This window comes from Orcinus orca, chromosome 2, assembly GCF_937001465.1.
Source record: "Orcinus orca chromosome 2, mOrcOrc1.1, whole genome shotgun sequence".
NCBI lineage: Eukaryota > Metazoa > Chordata > Mammalia > Artiodactyla > Delphinidae > Orcinus > Orcinus orca.
In genome coordinates, this window is record NC_064560.1 from 88,043,216 (window position 1) to 88,066,058 (window position 22,843).

General features: G+C 46.7%; 1 protein-coding gene across 2 annotated transcripts in view; it reads right to left on the reverse strand.

The window, feature by feature from the left end:
• The window catches only part of THSD4 (thrombospondin type 1 domain containing 4), a 582,688-nt gene that overhangs the window by 478,703 nt on the left and 81,142 nt on the right, over nucleotides 1-22,843 (reverse strand). For both annotated transcript variants that reach the window (XM_033439983.2, XM_033439984.2), the window contains exon 4: nucleotides 16,849-17,210. In XM_033439983.2, the coding sequence (XP_033295874.2) occupies nucleotides 16,849-17,210 (362 nt within the window). The remainder of the gene's footprint in view (nucleotides 1-16,848; nucleotides 17,211-22,843) is intronic.

Sequence of the window (22,843 nt, forward strand, 5' to 3'; positions counted from 1 at the left end):
TTGTAACCATCTCCCAGAGGACACTGATGCTGTGGGTCCTCGGACTACACTTTAATTGCTCTACCTAGACATCCCCCCAGACATCTCAACACATTCAAGCCCAAATTCATCATCTTCACCCACGACACAGAAGGGTTCTCTTTCTAGTTCTTCCTATACTCTCCTTCTCAGTAGTTCTCAAGCTTGAACAAGCATCAGAATCACCTGCAAGTCTTATCTAAACAGACCATTGAACCCCACCTGCAAAGAGTCTGATTCAGGAGATTTGGGGTAGGGTCTGAGAATCTGCATTTCTTACAAGTTCCCAAGGGATGCTGTTGGTCTGTGGGCCACACTGCTCTGTTTCACTCCCAAGTACCACACCATACCCTGAAGTCGGCTGGCTCTTCTGTTCTCCTCACCCCTGTATATTAAGTTCAAACTTCGTGGCTCAGTCACCCAGCCTGCACCACATGGCTCGTCACACCCTGGGTACTGCGTGGACCCACACTACACTTCTTGGAGTTTCCCAACAGAACAACCCAATTTATTTCTCCATATGCTCTGGCTATGCTGTTTCCTCCTCCAGGCTGCCTTCCCCACCACCATTTTCTACGACAACTATCTGTTCGCTCTTTAGGACTTAGCTGAAGCATTAATTCCCCCATGAAGCTTTTCCTGGTCCGAACCCCAGCTCAACCCTTCACTCCATTGCATCCATGTCCTTCCCTTTTGTCCTTCCACTGGACCCCATGTAATTGTCACAGCACAACAACCTTTTATTATGCCGATTTCTTTAGTCTGCCTTAGTTTACCAGACTGTAGGCTCCTTCAGAGCAGGGGGTATGTCTTACTTGTCTTATATCCTTAGAACCTAGTACAACGGCCGGCATAGAGTATGTGTTCAATAACTGTTGAAAAACTGAGATAACAAATGAAGGAATGGCTCAAACCATGATTGCCAAAGGAAGGAAAATCTCCCCTTCCCCTTACTCTCTGTGTTTAATTTCCAGTACATGAATTATCCCTCTATGTAGCAATAAAAGTCTCATCTATTGGGTGAGACCGTAACTGTTGTTCCACTGAATTTTTTTTAAATGTGGCTGTTTACGGATGTGGGGAGGATCTTAAGAAGCCAACGCAGAAATCCCCAGTCGGAACTCTCCTTAAAGGTTTTGTCTGCTGTATACACAACATCACAAAGAGAATACAGGTCACAAAACTTAATACTTACATATGCAGACATTTCAATTGGACACAAAATACCCACTTATAAAGAAGCTGTAATCCCCAAAGACTGAAGGGACAGAAATAGTTAGGGGAGAAAATATTCTTCTGAAATGTCACTGTCGATAACTGAAAAGTCATACACTCCCAGAGGATTTTAGATCAACAAAGGCCATCACCAGCCTTGTGCCCAGCTTCTCTGGAGTCTGGATGTGCTTGGGCAATACAGCCTAGGTAAGGAATAGCACTGGCTCTGTGACATCCAATCCAGTATTTACAGTGATGACAAACACCCAGTGCATATTCCCAGGTTGTCTACAGCATCCCCATCCATGAGGTACCCAAGTCAGGGTCAGGACCCTCATGCCCTTTGGACTTCTCTTTCCCCCAGATTTGTTTTCATAAACACAGCCCTTGGTCATTACCCTCTGTTTCAAAAAACACTCATGGCTCATCTCTGCCTAGAAAATAAAGTCCAAACATAGACGGTTTTAAGGCACGTTTGGTTTGATGCCACGTTAAGTCCTTCATCATCTGGTCTCAGTCTCTCTTCCCAAATTCAACTCCAGTCTTCATCCTCTCCCCTGTCTCCTGCCGCCAACCCTACACTTCCCAGGCATAAAGGATCACTCAACATTTCCCAAACACACTGAGCTCTTGTGCCTCTAGGGGCCGGCCTGGAATTCTACTCTACCTACCGACTTCTGAACTGGTACAGCCTTCCAGGCCCAAAATAAACATCAGCGCCTGTATGCTTCCCCCAAGTGGTCCCCACACAGTTAGTGCTCTCTGCAGTCTGCACACCCCTCTGCCAATGGCATTAACACTGTATCTTGGTAACGTTGGTAAGTAAAAGGTCTGGCTTCCCCACAAGTCTTCTAGTCTTTGGGGGCAGGTCTTGTCAGTGTCTTATTCCTGTGTGTGTAATCCGTGAAATTAGCAGCGGGTCTGACCCAGAGGCACTCTGTGAATGTTTGTTGAAATAGCACCAGTTAGAGACCATAGCTTAATTGCTCAGCATTTCTTACCAGTGGGTCAGTAAAGGTTACCTCTATGGATCAATCAGTAGAGATGTAAAGGCTCTAAGTTCCAATAAGCAAGAAGTCAAGGCATCCCCACACTTCTGGGTGGGAAGCAAAGGGAGCTGGTGAAATTAAAAATCAGTAGCCAGTGGCCACGTAGAGAGACCTTAATGCTCAAATTCGAGGGGAGGGAGAATGGAAGGGAATAGCAGCTGAAGAACAGAAACCTGCGTTCACCAGGGGGCCTCGTGATCCAAGGCAAGCTGGAGGGAAAGGAGTCTGCAGCTCAAAGCTGGAACGAGAGCCCTGTGTTCCGAACACTTGCCCTGTTCCATTGTGATCACCTGCCAAAGGGAGAGAGGATAGAATGTGCTAAGTTCAAAGAGGCTGTGAGCAAATGGTTTAGGTTGAGTGCATATGTCTTCTTAGAAGTTCAGAAGACTGAAAGTCCTGCCAGAGCTGTTCCAGGCAATAAATTCTCTGGTGTCTGCAGAAGATAAGAGGCAAAAATCTGACCACTTAGGGAAATAAAAATTAAGATGAGGAAAACAAAAGCTTTCTTGATTGTCTGTCTACCGGGTGGTACACACTGTCACACGCATTAGCTGGTTTAACCACATCTGCTCCCCGGAAAGTATTCAAGGTCTGGATCTCAAGACCAGCGTAACAATCAGCTGATAGGTTTGCTCTGAACCTTCAGGGAAGAAGGATCTCAAAGGCTTATACATGGTTGAGGGGGGGGGAGAGGCAGGAGGGAGAGAGGGAGGAAGGACACAGGGGCAAGTGACGAATGATTCAAGAGGCAAGCAATCTAGCGAAGAAAGCAGAAAGGAGAGACTCTGAGTTTAAAAGGCCCTCTTTGCACCAGGAAGCCAAGCCTCAAGACCCTACCCTCAGTGACCCACCCCAACCGCTGGTCTCCCAGAAGGCAAGGACCATAGCGCTGTCCCCCCACACACCCCCAAATATAAAACAGCCTTCAGAACGGACCCAGTTCTTCTGGGACAAGGATCCCAGGAGATGAATTAGACTGTGATGTAGACCTCGCCATCAGGCTGCTTCCCCTTGTCTAAAGGATGGTGTCTGAAAGCCAGCCAAGTATCCCTAAGAACAAGTCACCACAGTGCTCACTGGTGCCACTGCGCATCTGAGTGATCCTGGGTTTCCAGGGCTGATCTCCAGGTGCCTTGTGTGGTGTGGGCCCCAAGGGGTGGAATAAGGGCCACTGGGGGGGTGTTGATGAAATAATGAAGGTAAAGGGCCTAGCCTTTGTGGATGCTCCAGAATTGTGGTTACCATGACAGCTGCACTGTCCCCAAGGAGAGAGACACACAGCCTGCCACCTTGACACAGAAGGTCACTGCAGAGGCAGACAGCCAAACGGGGGCTGAGAGGTACGGCGCTGGCTTTGCACGGAAGAACAGTAAATGCATTCATTTCTCCAGCGTAACTGAGAGGAGCCCCCTTGGGAATCAAACCTGTTGCTGGTGTGTGTTGTGATCTGAACCTGAGCGGCCCTGCGTGACTCAGGGGCTTAGGGGAAACCAAAGACTGGAGTGGGGCAAGGTGCCTGGCCAGGCAGGTGCCAAGCAAACGTGAGCTCCTAACCCCTCTCCCCTGGGGACTCTCAAACAGTGCTCTCTGCCCCAGAGGTTGAGCCCCCAGCAGGTTGAAGCAAACTGAAGAACTATTTTCTGTAAGTTCTGCTGAATTTATTAATGCAACAGTAATAATGATGATAATGCAACTTACATTTCTTGAGCATCTTTTATGTGAAAGGCCCACGGAGGAAGCAATGGTATTTCTCTCATATTCTGAATGTCTCCCCAATCTGAGCTTCTACACGTACCACTTTCTGTGTACCCACTTGCCATATATCACTTCATTTTTTCTTTATTATAAATATGAAATATTTCAATTATAACGGTCGGGTGTGAAAAATGATGCATAACTTTCTTCTTTGTGTTAGAGGAAGTTTTTTAGGTACAAGTCTGTCACCCTCAGTTAATTGAAGGAAAAAGGGATTTGTCCTAGATGTTACTCCATCCCCCAAAATGGCACTGTGTACTTAAATAAATTCAGTATTCAGATCACAGTAATTTATTGAACACCTGCCAAATGTTTTATGCATGTTATCCATTTAACCCTGCGAACAGTAAAGTGGGTCATTCTTCCTATTTTATACCTAAGGAAACTGAGTCTAAAAAATATTAAACAACCTTCCAAGCTAGAAAGTCTGTGTGAATGTATATAACGGAGATATTAACAAATGTTACTGAATGAATAAACGGTAAGCTCTTAAGGAGCTTAAACAGCTGCAGTGGGAGCACAGCTTATAAATAACAAATGCCACTCACGAAGGATTACAGGGAAGGACTGTTTGGAATGAGCATTTATTGGAAAATAGGGTGGGGGAAATTAGTTTCCCTCCAAATCCAGAAAGAAAACATTTTCAGCACTAGCCCATGTGTTCTAATCACCAAGGAAAAGGAAATCTTAGCTAACTGCGGCTGGATCCACAAGGCCCATGGAGGACTAAATGCTTTTATAAGAAAAAGATTCATGAGGGAAAAAAGAAAACAATGCGTGCCTGGAAGTCAGACTGCAAAGAGGAAAAGGAAGTTCCTGGGGCAAGGTCTGATCTTGACCTAGGCCTGACGTAGGGGGCATTAAGCCAAGAAATAAGTCTAGGGGACAGGAAGAGAGAAGAACACAGTGATTAAAAGCAGAGGCTTAGAGCCAAGCTCTGGTTCAAATCCCTGTTCTACAGCCTACTAGCTCTGGGCCCCAAGGCTCGTCACTTCATCTAAGTGCAGCGTTCTTCTCGTATTAAAAAAAAAAAAAAAAAAAGGATAATATGGATTACTTTGCGCGTGAAGAGTTCTTAGAGGTTTAGCTCAAAGCCTTCAACATGGTGCATTAGTTTCCTGTAGCTGCCGTACAGACTACCACCAACTTGGTGGCTTAAAACAGCAGAAGTGTATTCTCTCATGGTTCTGAAGGCCAGAAGTTCAAAATCAGTATCAATGGACTGAAATGAAGTTGTTGTCAGGGCTGTGCTCCCTCAGGAGGCTCTAGGGGAGACTCTTATTTTCTTGCCTCTTCCAGCTGCTGGTGGCTGCCAGCATTCCTTGGCTTGTGGCCCCGTCACTCCAATTTTCAAGAAGAGCAGCTTCAAATCTCTCTCTCTTCTGTCTTCATATCCCCTTCTCCTCTGTGTGTCTGGATGTCAAATCCCTCTCTGCCTGTCTCTTATAATGACACTCATGGTTGCATTTAGGGCCTACACCTGTATAATGTAGGATAATCTCCCCATCTCAAGATCCTTCATTACATCTGCAAAGTCTTTTTTTTTTTTTTTTTTTTTTTTGGGTAAGTTAGCATTTTCAGGCTCCAGGGAACAGGACTTGATACTTTTGGGTGGGTGGTGGGGGGTTTGTCACTCAGCCTGTTACACACAGTAAACCCTCAATAAACATCGGTTGTGGTTGCCCTTGTTACTATTAACAGAGATGAGCTAAAAGAACGCTATGCCCAGGAAAGGGTCTATGGATGGATGAGAAAGTGAGGACTCAAAAAGCCCTTGAGGGGCTGTTAGTACTTTGCCATGAAAACCAACAGTGAGGCCACAGCTTTTGTACCCCAAACTCTCTCCCTGGTAAATTACCTGGATCCACATTATAGGCTCGGAGTGGGAAGAGTGGGGAGGCTGGGGTCAGGCGACACTGCACTCAGATCCACTCCGCCCCTTCCAGGAGCGGGACGCTGGGGATTTTTCTACCTCAGCTCAGTGTTCTCAACTGCAACACGGGGCTGCTTAAGGCTCAAATACGTAGGCGACTGATGTGGCACACAGTAGGTGCTATAAAGATGGTTGCCTTCACTACGACTGGGGCACACATATTGTTGTCCGGTTTTTTCTACAGCCCATCATCTCTCTTCTGGAACCCAGAGTTATGAATGACTTGGAGGAGGTTCAATGCAGCATTCTTATGGCAAATGTGATCATTGTTCTGATAACTAATGAAACACTTCTGACACTTAATGAAATGCCACAAGAAAGGAACAAGGGCTCTTTGGAGCCTTGTCTGCAAGCAGAGTCGCTCAAGCTTAAAATCTGGCTCCAACCTTTCCTAACCTACAGGCAGAAGTGTACACACCAGTGAGCCCGGCTCTGCTGCAAACGTTGAGGTTTCAGATTTAGAAACCGAAGCATATTAAAACACCATTTATCTGGTTAGCATCAACAGGTAACTTCTTGTCAAACAATTCAGGGACTAAGTAGAAACCCTGCTTCAAAAGAAGGTAAAGAAACAAAACTTTCCTTGCAGGCAGAAAACAAACAACAACAAAAATATAGAGTATGCATTTCAAACAGATGTCCCTGCTTTCTCTGCTAACTGCCCAGGATCACCAGGGAGGTTTTCCAAGGAGAAACACAGACAACGCCAAAGCTTTCCCTTCCCTTGCCATGTGGTTTCTTGCCTGTATGTAACGGGACTCCCTAGGTTTTGACGGAGGGTCAAGAAAATGGCATGTGGCCTTGTGAAGTTTAATTAACAGCAAAACTTGCTATCCAACATCATGAAGGGGCCCACTTGGCTCCAGGGCCCCTCAGGACAGAAATAACATATTGCTCCAGAGTTATTAATGATGAAATGCAAATGGCCTCCAAGAAAGTGGGCAGGAAAGGAGGAGCTAAGAAAACAAATGATTCTTACGCACAAGCCAGAGACAGCTCCCTGGGGAGGTGGGGAAGGATGGGACAGCCTGTGACCTAGGCCTGATCCTGTCTGTCCCGTTTCGAAATGAAAGGACCTTTCAAGCAAACACACACACATGCACACACATACATACGCTACATGCATACACACACACATGCATGTACACGCATAGGCTAGAAATTACAGAAAAAGACTCAAGGCTCTAAAACCCAAAGGTGATCTGGTCAATGATAATAAAATAATAAGCCATGTTGGTTTTGAACAGTGTCTTATATTTTAAAAGTACTTTTACAGCTGTTACCTCATCTGACCCTCTCAGCAGGCCTCTATGGAAGACAGAGGACAAATAATTATCCAGATTTTATAGATTAGATTGATTCCCAAAGGTCATCCAGCTAGCAAATCATGGCCATGAGACAGGAAGTGGGGTCTAATGACTCCCAGCCCAGGGCTTTTCCAAGGCAAGAACTACCAGTGCTTCCAACAGAAAAGGGCCAAAGCCCAGGGGGAGACCAAGAAGAGGACGTCAGACATATGGACAGCACTTTTAAGAAAAACTCATGTGATGGGGCAGAAGTCTGAACAGAGGGTGACGATGTGGATGCATCTAGAGAGAAGAAAAGCCGTCGCATTCCAGAGCGTGTTGGAAAACAGATCCGAGAGCTGTGTCTCCCAGCCACCGTCTTTCCATCACTCGGGATGGCAGAAGGGTGGTGGGAGCATTTAAAAGAGCAATCGGACCTCAATAACACATCCATATCAGGCAAGAGACCTTAATGAATGGATAAAATCCCTTTGTTTTACAAACATGTAAACTAAGGCTCAGAGAAATGAGGTGACTTCCCCAAGATCAAAGTGTTCGTGAGAGCTGGGGACTGGACCCTGGACTCTGGACTGGAATACAGAGTTCTTTATCCTACGCCAGCTGCCTTGGGCGTCTATTATCTTTAACTTCATTATCACTGTCCTTGATTAACACCGCATGTCCAAAGCAGAGCACAGAAGAGTGCAATGGGGGAATGCGTGGTTTTTCCTCTTCTTTTTACTGGGAAACGGCACTGCTGAATTTCCCATAGACGATTACCAGACATGATGCGGGGAAATGGCTGGTGGTCCTGCTAGCACAGAAACTGTCCTATTACTAGGGTATTTTTAAGACCCCCCAAAACGCAAGTACACTATGGTAGTCTGGATAATGCTCCCCCATCCCCAACCCCAAGATGCCCACATCCTAATCCCCGGAACCCCGGGAATGTTACCTTCAGTGGCAAAGGGATTTTGCAGATGTGATTAAGGATTTTGAAATGAGAAAATTATCCTGGATTATCTGAGTGGGTGCCATGTAATCACAAGGGTCCTTATAAGGAGGAGATCGGGTGGATAAGAGTTAGAGAAGGTGAGATGACAGAGGCACAAGGGTGGAGTGATGGGAGGAAAAGCCCTCGGGCCAAGGAAGGCAGGCCGACTCCACAAGCTGGAAAAGGGAAGGAAACACATCCTCCCCTGAAGTCCCAAGAAGGAACACAGCCCTACCGACACCGCGATTTCAGACTTCCAGACTGTAAGAGAATAAATGTGGGCTGCTTTAAGCCACCAACTTTGTGGTCAGTGTTACAGCATCAATAGGAAACTAAAAGACCTACTGCAAAACTAGAGGATCAAGCCCCAGCTCCCCGGCAGTAAACCCCAGCTTCACGCGCCTTACGGAGACGGGGCTGGGGGAGGAGGGTAGCAGAGCCAAATGCTTGCAAAATCACAAGGGCCTTAAGAAGAGATTTAGACCAACTGTACCATGGAGACATCATCTTGCTTTAAGATGAAAATGTGCTGGTTATCCACGTTTACCGGGACTGCCTCTCTCGAAGAAATTCTATTTCAATCCCCTTAGGACTGCTTACTAATCCCTCCTTGGAAAGGAGCCTGTGGACTTTCCTGGTCTCGCTTGCACACGCCTTCCTATACAGCCTGTGCTCCAGCCCCATCAGACCATTTAGAACTTCCAGAACATGATAGGCTCACCATGCCTCCAGGGGTCAGCCTTCGCAGTTTGTTTTTTTGGGGGAATGCCCTCCTCTCTGCTAAAATCCTTCAGAGCTCAGCTCAGTCATCACTGCTTCTGTGAAGCCTTCTCTGGCTCCCTGGTCCTCCTTCTTCCCCTCCCTTCCTTCCTCACACCCTGAGCATCTCTCTTAAGAGAGCACTTGGTCTTTTAAGTGTCTGTTTGCTTGTCTTCTTCTCCCACCCCACCAGCATGCACTCCTTGAGGACAAGGAGACTTTCTTGTTCCTCTTGTGTCACCAAACCACTGCCATCTCCCATCCATACCAAGTACTCCCCACCTCTTTCCCCCCTGAGTAATGCGAACTCACCCTGCAAGGAAGGACTTCCACCAACCGAGTCATCTTAATTCTCCAAGAATTAGCTCCACCTCTGTGTTCCCACAGCCCTCTGCGCACCCCACAGGTAGAATACTCACTACACTGCATTCTGGTGTTTATCCCTGAGCTGTTTCCTTATTAGGCGTGGAGGTCCTTGAAAACCACACCTCCTTCACCTGTCTATCCCGTCTGTGTTTAGCACAGGGCCTGGGTCACAGCAAATACACAAGGAACGTTGACTGAATTAAAATGAAAACTAAACACAACAAGGTAATGCCTAGGTCATCTCTATGAATTAAGCCCTGTGATCTGAGGCAGCCTTTAAAAGCAAATACCTTCATGTGAAAGTTTTGCATGGCCAGATGTTGACTGTGGCTAGTTGGTATTTCTCCTGGGATCCCACACAGACTTTGGAGTTCATGGCGGAGACGGTTTCAGTGTTACTATATCTATATCTATATCTATATCTATATCTATATCTATATCTATATCATCTATATCTATATCTATGTCCATGTTATATATGGGGTAAGTATTGGAGAAAATTTTTGTTTTTCATCTCAAACAGAGAAGTATTAGTTTATCAAACTTAGCTTAATTCGTGAGTGTTACCTTTAACTTTGAAAACGGCCCTCTAGAAGGGCAAGTCTGAGATGAACATGGTAAGTACAGATGGGTTTAAACCCTGATTCTCTTGCCTGCCTTCTGTGTGACCCTGAACTTGACATTTTCTCTTCGACCCTCGAGTTTGTCTACCACGAATGGAACAATATAAGTCTGCCACACAAAACTGGGATGAAGATATGATAAAATGCCACATATAAAACGCCTGCCGGGGCTTCCCTGGTGGCGCAGTGGTTGAGAATCTGCCTGCTAATGCAGGGGACACGGGTTTGAGCCCTGGTCTGGGAGGATCCCACATGCCGCGGAGCAACTAGGCCCGTGAGCCACAACTACTGAGCCTGCGCGTCTGGAGCAAGAGAGGCCGCGATAGTGAGAGGCCCGCGCACCGTGATGAAGAGTGGCCCCCGCTTGCTGCAACTGGAGAAAGCCCTCGCACAGAAACGAAGACCCAACACAGCAAAAATAAATAAATTAATTAATAAACTCCTACCCCCAACATCTTCTTTAAAAAAAAAAAAAAAAAAACGCCTGCCAATGGGCCTGGCACGTGGAAGGCATTCTGACACCTTTACTGAGGGCTCATGAGTAGCCCCTGCACTATGCTAAACACTTCGTATGAATTATCCAATTCACAGCAACCCAACGAAGCAGGTGTGTTATTATCCTCATCAGGGAAAAGTTAAGCGGTGTCAGCAGGACACACAGCAAGCAAGGGGCAGAACTGGGCAGAGAACCCAGACCCGTCAACACCAGGGCTGAGCTCTTCACCGGCACGCAACGTGCAGCCTCTCGGGATGGGTTAGCTCCCGCTGCCCCCTGTCATCAGAAGGTCTGCTTAAAAGACTGACAACAAATAAAGACCAATATTTCAAAGAAAAAAAATAAATAACTGAGAACTGGCCACAAACTGCTGCTGAGAGCAGTCTGCACAGCCTGGGCAACAGAACGGCTGATCCAGCCAGACTACCTCCCAAAGGAAACTTCACTCTACTTGCTCCGAGGCTCTGGGAAGCCCACTCTTTACAACCTCTTTCTCACACCTGAGGGATATGACACACTCTACCCAATGGAAACAATGACCATGATTTTCATAGCTGTGAATTTCCAGCCCCAGGCTCCTACAATGGTCTCCAGTAGATGACAGTTTTCGACTTGGCAATGCCCACTGGGGGAGGGCGTTCCCTATCTTGAACATCTCTGAATTAAAGCCATCAAGCATCCCATTCCCCAGATTCCCCAGCTGGTTCACACGCATAATGATCAGGAAAACTGGGTCATGAGGAAGCCCACGGGGAGGAATGTCTGCCTGTTAGCGGGCTCTTTGGCAACGAAAGCTATGACAAAGGTACCTGAAGTGGTCCTCAGATAGTAGTGGACGCTGCTCTCATTTCCTGTCTTTGTGGAAGCTGAATGAAACTGGCCAGCAGGTATTTACAACAGGTTCTGTAAGCTTAGGTACTTGAACTCCGGGCAGCAGGACCTCTCTTTGGGTGCCGCTGTCACTAGACATTTCAGGAACGGGAAATCTGTTTGGTTTTGCTGTTACAAGAGGGAAGGTCCTACTATAGCAGGGGCTCCTTGGGCCTCCCTCCAGTCTGCAGGTATCCTTTTCCAGAAATCGAGGGGGAAGCCTCTCCTACTGAGGACTGGCTTTAATTTCACAGGTCTGAGTTGCTGCACTGCTTCCCGACTCACCTAAATGCCTCCCCCGCCCACCCCTCTCCCTTTAGCCATCCCAGGGACACAGCCCTGGACATGGAGAGAGGTAGGACTTGGTGCAATGCTTCTGGAATCTGCTGGCCAAGACCTGCAGGCTGCAGTCCCCCAGGCCTGAGCCTCCCCAGGCTGCCACTGCTCTGACAAAATCCCAGGGAAGGCCACCTTTGTGGAGCCCTTTTCTGAGCAGGCTACATCAGGAAAGGGCACAGGGAAGGGTGCCCAGGCCCTGGGATCCTGGCTGCACCCAGACTGTGCTGCCCAGAGTCCTGCCCTCCTGGACTAGTCCTCAGTTCCCGACTCCCTGTCTTCCTCTGTGGTCTTAGTTCTCCACCTGATCCTCCCTGCAGAATAAGAGTTCTAACTGGAACTCTCCAACACGCTACCGCTCAGCCTCTAAATTCATAACGGCATTAAAGCTACAATTTATTGAGCACCTACTGTGGACCAGACAATATATTATTTCATTTAATTACTCAACAATCCCATATGATAGATAGTATTATTATCCTTATTTGAAAGATGAAGCCCCTGAGGTTCAGAGAGGTTAAATAACTTTAGGATCCTTGGGAGAGCTCCAATCAGTACTGACATGATTTCTAAGGTTTTTTAGAGGGTGAATGTGCGTGTTTTAATGAGACAGAAGTCTGATGTGGGAGCAAGTGGACTCAAGAAGTTTCCAGATCTATTCCAGCCAAGTAAATTCTATTTATTCATCAAGGTTAGGTTCAAATCCTACCTGTTCTGTGCAGTATTCCCTGACTGTTCCGTCCCACAAAGATTTCCCATCTTCCTGAACTCTGGCCACATGTCTACTGTTTTCTGGCCCTTGCAGTGTTTTGTGAGTTTGCCACTTATCCACTACCTCATTATCAAGGACAAGGACCATGGCTTCCAATTTTTTTTGAACTGCCCTGGTACCCAGGACTAGATGCAAAGATTTCCCTGGGTAAGAGAGCTGAACAACGCAAGGAAGAGATGCAGTTCATTTTAAACCCTGACTACCAAATCCCATCCACTTTTCAAGACGTGTCTCAAGCTATCCAACCTCCGAGCAGCTTTTCCGGACCACACCTGCTGGAAGTGAGCAGCCTCACTTTCAAAATACCCTTTTCAAAAATACTCATTTCAGAGAAAAGAACTTTAGTGCTGGACTCTGACAGACCTACTTCAAACTCTGGTTCTGTTGCTTCTGAAGTGGGTGATCTTGAGTGAGTCACTTCATTCCTCCGAGTCTGCTTCCTCATCTGTAAAATGTGAACAACCGCATCGGCCTCATAGGGCTGTGTGAACTGTAAACGTTACAGTGCATTTGACATAGTGCCTGTACGTGAGACGGATCCAAAACGGTAGCCATTATCATTACGATTACTATTTCAGCCCCCTGCCTTATCTGGAAGGCATTTACACACATGCCTTTTCCAACCTTCTAGAGCAGTGGTTCTCAAACTCTGGAGCGTATCAGAATCATTTAAAATAAAGCTACCCAGGTCACAGTACAAATCTACTGAACAGAATCCCCATCAGGCAGGGGAGATAGTGGAGACTGGGCAACTCTACTTTTAACACGCTTCCCCACCCCACTGCAAGTGACTCTGATACATTCTCGCCAAAGCTGGAAAATTCTGCTGGACAAGACTGATGCCCAAATTACTTTCCACAGAACCTTGAGGTTCCAAAGAGGTACTTCCAGATCAATGGCTCCCAACCTTGGCTGGATTGGAATTATACAGATCTTCAAACACAACCCTTAGAGATCCAGATGTTCACTTGGGATGTGACCAGGGTGTCAAGACTTCTAAAAGATGGACAAAAGATTCTGATGGTCAACCAAGGTTGAAAACCATTGCTGCATTTGGATCTAGACCCTGGGTTGCCATAGCAATGCCTCTGAGGCTTCCACCAGAGCAGCTCAGCTTTTGTCTGTGTGACAGACTGAGCCTCTACCTAAGGCTGATTTTGCAGAAAGGATTCTTATGCTTCAAAAAATAGTTAAGTTTGCAAACAGCTGCTCTAGCCTGTCAGTAAGAGAGAGCCTGGAGGATCCCTCACCTGGTTTTTATACCTTTTTGTCTGTCCAGGGCCTTACAACATAGTAGATGCTTAATAAATATTTGTTAGAAGGTTGAATTATTTTGTTTTATTTGTTATCTGGCTCCAATTAGGTTTTCAGTTGCCTAGTATCACAACCTAACAGTTTCTTAAACATCTAAGCTCCCGAGAGCCTTCGCCTCAAATCTCAAACCTGAAACAGAGAGTGGGGCAGACAGCCATCCAGAGAACACACTGACATGTCTTCTGGGGTCACATATACTATGCAAGTTCCTAATGACTAATAAATATAAGCAAATGTGATTTTCATCAGCCAGGAAGAGCTCGACATTTGTCAGCAGTGCAGGTCTTCCATGCTAATATTTGGAGTGTTTCATCTAAAACTGTCAAATTACAAGAGCATGATAGAAACTTGTCGGAACTTCATAGTAAACAGTAACTGGCCCCTTGTCAATAAGTTAGAAGAAAAAAAAATTCCTGCTGCCAAAACACATGGGTTGGAATGTCTGCAGCCCAGGCCTGCAGCCAACTTGAGCCTGTTCCCTAGGCAGCTCTCCTAGGTTGGTTCTCAACCACAGAGGCTGGAAGAGAAGTCCCTAGTACTCCAGGGATCTGGGAATCAGCAGCACCTTCAAATCTCAGCTTTCCCATGGCTCTAGGAATCTGAGCAGTCATTTAACCTCTTAGGGCCTTAGAGCCTCACGTGTAACAATACTTCATTAGGTCCTTAGAGCCAGGACTGCCTGGGTTCCAATCCTAACTCTTCGCAGACTAGCTGTGTGGCCTTGGGCAAGTTACTCCCCTTTTCTGGGCCTCTGTTTCCTCACCTCTAAAATGCGGATGATATTAGCATCTGTCTCATAGGGTTGTCAGTGCGAAGGGACAAGAACAGTGCCTGGTACAGAATAGGCATTCAATAAACTTTAGTTGTTATAAATCTGCAATTCTGAAACCAAAAGTTTTGAAAACCAAGTTTTTGTCTTTCCTTTTCTTAATATTTATTTTTTAAATTTATTTATTTTCCTTATCTTTTTGGCTGTGTCGGGTCTTAGTTGTGGCACACGGGATCTTCGTTGAGGCATGCAGGATCTTTCCTTACAGCATGCGGTCTCTTCGTTGCGGACTCGGGCTTCTCTCTAGTTGCAGCGTGCAGGTTTTCTCTCTCTCTAGTTGTGGCGCACTGGTTCCAGGGTGTGTGGGCTCTATAGTTTGCAACACACGGGCTCTCTAGTTGAGGCGCAGGAGCTCAATAGTTGTGGCGTGTGGGCTTAGTTGCCCGCAGCATGTGGGATCTTAGAGCCCCGACCAGGGATCAAACCCGCGTCCCCTGCATTAGAAGGCGAATTCTTTACCACTGGACCACCTGGGAAGTCCCTCGTCTTTCCTTTTCTTGTTACATTTTTCTCAGTTTGGTGGCAAAACTAATTGGGCAGCAAACCTCACCTTAACGGACATAAAGCTTTTTATGGTCTTTTATTTTATCCTAGCTGATGTGAACATCCGTATGTTTCACTGCAGCAGTAATAAGGTGTTTGATGATGGGATGCTGCCCCACGCCACGGAAGGAATGTCATTAACATGTGAAACATGCCCTAACATTACCTTTCTAAACTCTGAAAAGTTCTGAATTCTAAAATGCACTGGCCATAAGCATTTCAGATAAGGGACTGGGGAGCTATGTTATTATGGGGTTGTGGTCAGGATGAAGAGAGAAAACACATGTCAAACCCTTGGCTTTAGAAGTAGCAGCCCCTCAGTCCCAGAGCGACGTTGGAGGGTTCTCAGGTCTATACGCAGGAAGAGAGAAAGAAGGAATCATCCTCTCCCAGCTGGTCTCTTTTATTCTCCCACTGACATGACATACCAGTCCTCAGAACTCTCCCTTCTATCAACTCAGATTTGACTTATCATTCAGAATTCGGCCAAAGCAACTTCTCTGTGAAATGATCCTCTCTCTCCAAACTCCCAATGACCAGGTCAAGAGAGTGTGTGTGGCTGGCAAGGGTGGATGGGTTGCACCTCCTCTCCACCTCCAGGTGGCTGGCAGCTGAGAAGGATTCAGGCAGCGTTAGCCACAGTGGGGAAGGGTGGCCATCGGTGCTAATGTCTGAACTGCAAGGCCGCCCACCTGATATGTTCGTGCCCTGCTTGGGATGGGCATTAACTTGGCTTAGCCACTAAATTATGTATTTCTTAAGCACAGCGAGCATAGCTTACACTTTTTGTTCTTCCTGTAAATGTTTGTTGTTATTGTTACTGCTTTCATATGAATATTCTCTCAGAATCTATCATGGACTTCGGGCGCCCAACAAATACTGCTGAATGGATGGCTGAATAATCTGTCAATGTTGGTTGATTAATTCACTGACAAGCTCTTCCCAGCCTCTATATTCCTACCTTTCCATGGGCACTGTCTACTTTGGCATATTTATGCTAGCCTAGCCACCCGAGGCTTTTGAGAGCTATACAACTATTCTGATGCCAGTATGCCGTTTCTGAAGTTCATATTTTATTAAGACTACAAAATATGTCCAGGTCTTTAATTAGACATATCCTCAAAGTTGTGTGTTCACTCAAAATACTTTGGAGAAACTTTGTATAAAAGTTCACAGAATCCTGAAACCTACAGCCTGGGAGCAAGTTAGACTCCAGACACTTAACTTGTTCGAGGATTCCAAACTCATGTCAGCTCTTGGGTTAAAAGGCCCCTTGTTTTGTGTCCTCAGCTCAAATCCACACGTCCTGCGGCCAGGAATCTCCCTTTCCCCCAACACTAGCAGAGCACTAGGACAGACGTCTCCCGGCTCCAGGTAGCTCTTTCTTTCAACCCTCCGCAGGGCCTCCTAAGGTTGAGCCTAAGGGCATTCTGAAACTCAGCTTCACTTAGAAGGCAATTCAGAATCACAGAGCGGGTGGGAGTGGCCTCAACGCTTTAAAAGGCTGCAAAATAAATCAAAGGATGGAAGGAGATCTGTGGAGCCAAGAATTCCTCCCCCTCTGGCAGAAGCAAGGCATTAACCGCGCAATCTAGGATGAAGAGAAGCGCGCGCGGCACATCCGGGCTGGGGCAGGGACAGGGACAGGGATGGTGGCGGGCGGGCGCGCGGGGGCCGGGAGGGCCTGTACCTTCTCTCCGCCGTGGGTTCGCGGCCCCGGGCCTGCGGGTGCCGGCTACCTCGCTGCGCCGGACCCAGGCGGCTGGAGTTGAGGCTGGCGGGGGCGCGTGGCTCCTCGCGGCTCCTGTGAAGCGGCACCGACGTACGCACGGCTGACACCACGTGGCCTGCGAAGGCGCGCGCGGGGGCTCCGGGCGGCGGTGAGCCGCGTGCGCGGTACGAGCCGGGCAGGCAGGGTCGCGTCTGCTCCATCACGCCGCCGCTGCAGCTGCGCGAGCAGGCGGACCAGGGGCCCCAGGCGCCCCACATGCCCGGGGCGCCGCCGCCGCCGTCCTCAGGAGCGCCCTCGGCCACCGCCATCCGCTGCGGGACCTGTGGAGACAGAGGCCGGTTAGGGGTCCGCAACATCCGCTCCTGCTTCACTCTCAGAGGCTCTGGATAACCCGAAAGGCTTATCCGTTAGGCACAAGTTGGCACAGGGCCTGTGTTAAAATCTGAGAAACAAAATAGAATCCAGCCTGGGTTATACTCGTCTTCATACAGACGCAGATGCAGTCATAAAATAGAATGAATGAGTATATATAGCATATGTGTATACATATAGATACACATATATACATATGTGTGTGTGTGTGTGTGTATATATATATATATATATATATATATATATACACACATATATTTTAATAAAGGAAGGGACACACAAAGGCCGGAGTGCATAGGGCTCAGCAAAATTGTATGTGGTCCTGGCTTTGGGGGCCATGGCCTTGGAGAGCTCAGTGTGGTACCCTCACCTCCTAACTGAGGCTTACCCTTCTGGTCCTTCGGGTCCAGGCTAGAAGGACAGGGCTTCCCTTAAGCTGCTGAGGAGGCCACGTCCCAGTGTCTCCATGCAGTAAAGGCAACACAACTCCAGGGTTTCCCTGCTCTAGAACCAGATGCCTGAAGTCACACCCCTGCCACCTCTTCTATCAGTGTGACTGGGAGGTTTCTGAAGCGCTCTGTGTTCTAAAGAGGGATGGTACGTACCTACTTCACAGGGCTGTAAAGAGATTTAAGTCAGGATGTCCACGTGCAAAGCAGAGAGCTGGCACTAAACACATACTTGTTAAATTCATAATGATAACCTTTCCTGCTTCCAAGATGAATCAGGAGATTAAAAACATCAGAAAGTTTTAAAGTTCTATCCCGAGGGTGACTCTACACCCCCATTCACTTAACTGGTCATTTCACAGAGATCTACCATGCCAAGCAGGTTGCTAAGCGTGGGTACACTGTGTTCCTTCATGATGCAGACAGGCTCTGAGCACCAGGTATATACCAGTGTTGAGCTAGGTCCTGAGGACAAGGAGAAAAGCACCCCAGGTTGCACGAATGTCCTGGCCCAGTAGCAAAGAGCTTTATGTAGCTAGGACAAGCCTAGGGAGGCTCCCCGGGGGGGACTGGCTGCCTGTCTGGGTGGGGTGGGGCTTGAGAAGTCCTCAGAGGAAGAATCAGGGTAAAAGAGCTGTAATTATTCAGGCACCCACTTGGTACCAGATAACACGTGTAATTTCTAGTCCTCACAGCAGCCCTGGTTACAACCATTCTCACCTTTCAGAGATGAGGTTTCCCACCTGAGGTTCACAGACCTGTGAACTACCCTAGTCATGTGGCTGCAGCAGAGTTTGGACTCGAGTCTCCCCAGCCTCCAATACCTGCAGCTCCAGCACTGCCTGCTCTCCCCCCAGCAGACAGCTGCTCTAGCGCTTCTGGATCCTTCCCCTGGAATGTCCTTCCTACCCTTGGGACACCGAGTAACACTATGACTTTCCTTAAAAAATGTGGGTTTTTCCAAATATCGTATATTAACGCATATATGTGGAATCTAGAAAAATGGTACAGATGAGCCGGTTTGCAAGGCAGAAACAGAGACAGAGATGTAGAGAACAAAGGTATGGACACCAAGGGGGGAAAGTGGCGGGGGGGGTGGTGGTGGTGATGGGACAAATTGGGAGATTGTGATTGACATATATACACCAATATGTATAAAATAGATAACTAATAAGAACCTGCTGTATAAAAAATAAAATAAAATACAAAAAAAAAATGTGGGTTTTTCAGTGAACCTCAGGCTTCCATCTGACATGCATAATTGCCTCCAGATTACCTTGGCTTTTTTTTTTTTTTTTTTTTTTTAGATATCGGGATTCATCAGCATCGTTTGGTCCAAGAGCTTGAAGACCTTTCACAGTTACACTCCTCTGTCCCCACGATACCCCTGAGAGGTGAGAAGGTACAGGGATTGCCTTCCCCTTTGCGTGGAACAAACCCAGTAAGGCTGAACTCCTTCACAGCACATGGGAATGAGACATGGAGCTAAGATTACTTCAGAGGGTGGTGTGGATGAGGAAATCCCCCCAAGAGCCTGAGGTGAGAGCTCAGAAAGAGTAAGCCACCACCGGAACAGTACTATAGTCACTAAAAGCCCTGCAAGGCTCAGCTCCAGGGTAGAGTCCTTGCCCCCAGGTACTCAGTTACCTTAAAGCCATGGGACTTGTTTAATTGGGGCCACCTTCCTTCAATACATTCCAGGGCACAGAGGGGTCTCTGCATGACCTTGATAGCTTAAGCTGGGTTCCTGAAGGTTCAGGGAGTGACTACTGGAAGGATGAGTGAGAGAGCTGAGGAGTCCAGGAAGCAAACAAGCATCTCATCAGAGGTTTAAGCCCAGAGCTGGATGTCAGCCCGCCAGTCTATGGGCGCCAGTCTATGGGCGGCGAGAGGTCAGGGGTCATGTGAGTGGAGCCAGTGGGAGATGCAGTGGAGCGAGGGCAGGACAGAAGGTTCCGCGACAGGAAGGCTGCAGTTTCCTGACCACCAGTATGTGAGCAGCATGCAGGACGATGGGTGCACAAATAGCAAATACACTCCACTCATCACTACTAAATTGGGAAGCCAGGAGAGAAGGGTTATAAATATAAAACACAGCAAACAAAAACCAAGCTTTTGTTCTTTTTTCTCCTCCCTGACATACCCTGATTAATATCAAACCGATGGTGGATTCGCTGGGTGATTGTAAAAAAAATCAGGCCACAGTCTTGATATATAAAGTAATCCCTAGAGTGTGTGTGGTGGGCTGAATGGTGGCCTTCCCCAAAAGGTATATGTCCACACCCTAACCCCCAGAACTTGTAAATGTGGCCTTATTTGGAAAAAGAGTCAATGTCGATGTAATTAGGTTAAGCGTCTTGAGATGAGATCATCTTTCTGGGCGGCCCTTAAATCCAATGACAAGTTGTCCTTAGAAGACACAGAGGAGAAGGCCATGTGACCAGAGAGGCAGAGACGGGGCTGCTGCAGCCACAGGCCGGGAGCCTCCGCAAGCTGAAAGAAGCAAGCAGGATTCTCCCCAGTTACTGGAAGGAGCACAGCCCTGGCAACACCGTGAGTTTGAACTTCAGGCCTTCAGAATTGGGAGGGAATACATTTCTGTTGCTTTAAGCCACCAAGTTTGTGGTTATTTGCTACGACAGCCCTAGGAAACTAATACAAGCTGTTGGTACTTCCAGGACAAGGAAGAAAAGCAGACAGCCATTTGTTGGGCTCCTTCTCTGTGCCGGGTACTGTGCAAACAGCTCACATGCGTGGGGACGGGCTCTATGACATAGGCACCACGAGCTCCAGGTCACACTTTACAGGGCCCCTGAGCCATCCTGGGAGGTTGGTTATTTTTGTCCCTTTTACAGGAAGAAACTGGGGCCCTGAGAAGCTGTATAACTTGCCCATGTCTCAGTCTAGTGAGGGGCACCGACAGGACTAAAATTGAGGTCTCCTAACACCTACTCTAGCATTTTTTTTTTCATGCAGCATGTTGCCTCCCTGCCTATGTTGTTGATGGAAAACAGAAGAGTAAAATGAGTAGTAATAAATCCACTTTGATAGTCTAGTAGGAGAATAATCAGGATAAACAAACAAAGGCAGAAGTATGTTTCTGGCACATTTGGGGACTTCAGTTACCCACCACTTCCTGATTGCTCATGAACATAGATAACTAAGGCACTGTCTATAATATTTGGCTCAGACGTGCAGCTAGCCTAAAAATCCACTTCCTAGAACTACTCCCACCCTTAATTTAGTTTCCTATTGCCAAACTGGGCAGGCTCCCTAGGGAAGGAAAACATGAAACCACATTCCATCCTATTCTATTCATAAGAATTCTCTAATTTATAAAGTTGAATTATGGTGAGTGACTTGAAATTCCATCTCAGTCCCCATGGTGGGAATCCAACCCCATGCTTCAGAATTGTATTTTTATAGTACATAGCCAGGGGAAAAAAAGAGAAACAGAAAGGAAGGAAGGAGGGAAATGCAGAGAAAGAAAGGAAGAAATATCAAAGAAAAAATGAAGGGAGGAGAGCTTTGCGTGTCGGCCTCCCAGTTCCATCAACCTCCCATCCACCCTCTACGCCTTCCCAGTCCTCCTAGTGACCCTCCTCCCTCCCTCTTTTCTGATGGTCACGGAGTTTTCTGTGAGGCAGGATGGGAAAAATTCCAAGTGTTCTGAGACATAATATTCCTAAAATTAGGACTAACTCACAGGACCTCAGTTAGTCAGTGACAAACAGCAAAACCAAAGAATAAATCATGCTGAGAGACAAAAACCAACAAATAATAGAAACTCAAAGCCGAGTCAACTGCCAGCCTGTTGTCCCTTCCCCAAGACACTCACGACATGTAAAGACTGAAGCAGAAAACACGAAGCGCTTCTCAAATGACCCCCAAACTGCTGATTTCTTTCATTTATAAAGAGTCCTAACAAATCAGCAAGAAAAAGACAAACAACCCAATGGAAGTAGGTTCAAAGGGAACCTACTCTGAATGGGGAGTTTACAGTTGTTATGGACTGAATGTCTGTGTCCCCTCAAGGTTCACGTCTTGAAGCCCTAACCCCAATGTGATAGTATGTGGAGGGAGGGCATTTGGGAGTTAATTAGGTTTAGATGATGTCGGGTGGATGGGACCCCCTGATGGGATTCGTATCCTTATAAGAAGAGGAAGAAAGACCAGAACTCTCTCTCTTTCTCCACCATGTGAGGACATAGTGAAAAGCCAGCCATCTTGAATCCAAGAAAAGAGTCCCCACTGTGGAATCAAATCTGCCAGGACCTGGATCGTGGACTTTTCCCAGCTTCCAGAACGGTGAGAAATAATTCCTGTGGTTTAAGCCACCCCGTCAACGGTATTTTGTTATAGCAGCCCAGGCTGACTAGTACAGCAGGAAAATAAATACAATACATATATGAAAACTGTATAACATCAGATATAATCAAATAAATGCAAACGAAAACAACAGAATTCCATTTTATCTCTATTATATTAGCAAAGATTATAAAGTTTGACAATACTGATATGGCAAGAATGTTCCCTGCTGATGGGAGTCTAAACTGGGGCACTTCCTTGGAGGGAACTTTGCAATACCTACCAAATTTGAAATGTACATACCCTTTAGACCAGCAGCTCTACTTTCAGTAGTTCACCCTATAGGTACACTCAAAACTGGTGCATGACGCTGTATATAGAAAAACTTTTATTGCATTACTTTTTGTAAGAACAAAACCAAAAAAATCTGGAAACAACCTAAATGCCCATGAATAGGAGCTTGGTTAAACCCTCCCAAATCTAATCCATCCAAGCAATGGATTACAACTTACCTGTTAGAATGAGGTATTGATAGATTTATACCTGTTAAATTGGACTACCCTCCATAATATATTAATTAGTGAAAAAAATACCAAGAACAGTATTAGAGAATAGACCTATTTACAGATATCACTAGGTTGAAACAAATAATTATTGATATTTGATCTTCTGTTATGAAAAGCAATATTCTGCTGTAAGGAAAGGAGTGGGTGATGAAGTTCACATTGGATGGCTTCAGCCTTCTAGGAAAGAGGTAAGATCTGCCACTGAAAGAAGGAGAGAGACGAACTGGAAGATTACAGAAAGGAGGTGTAATTAGGATG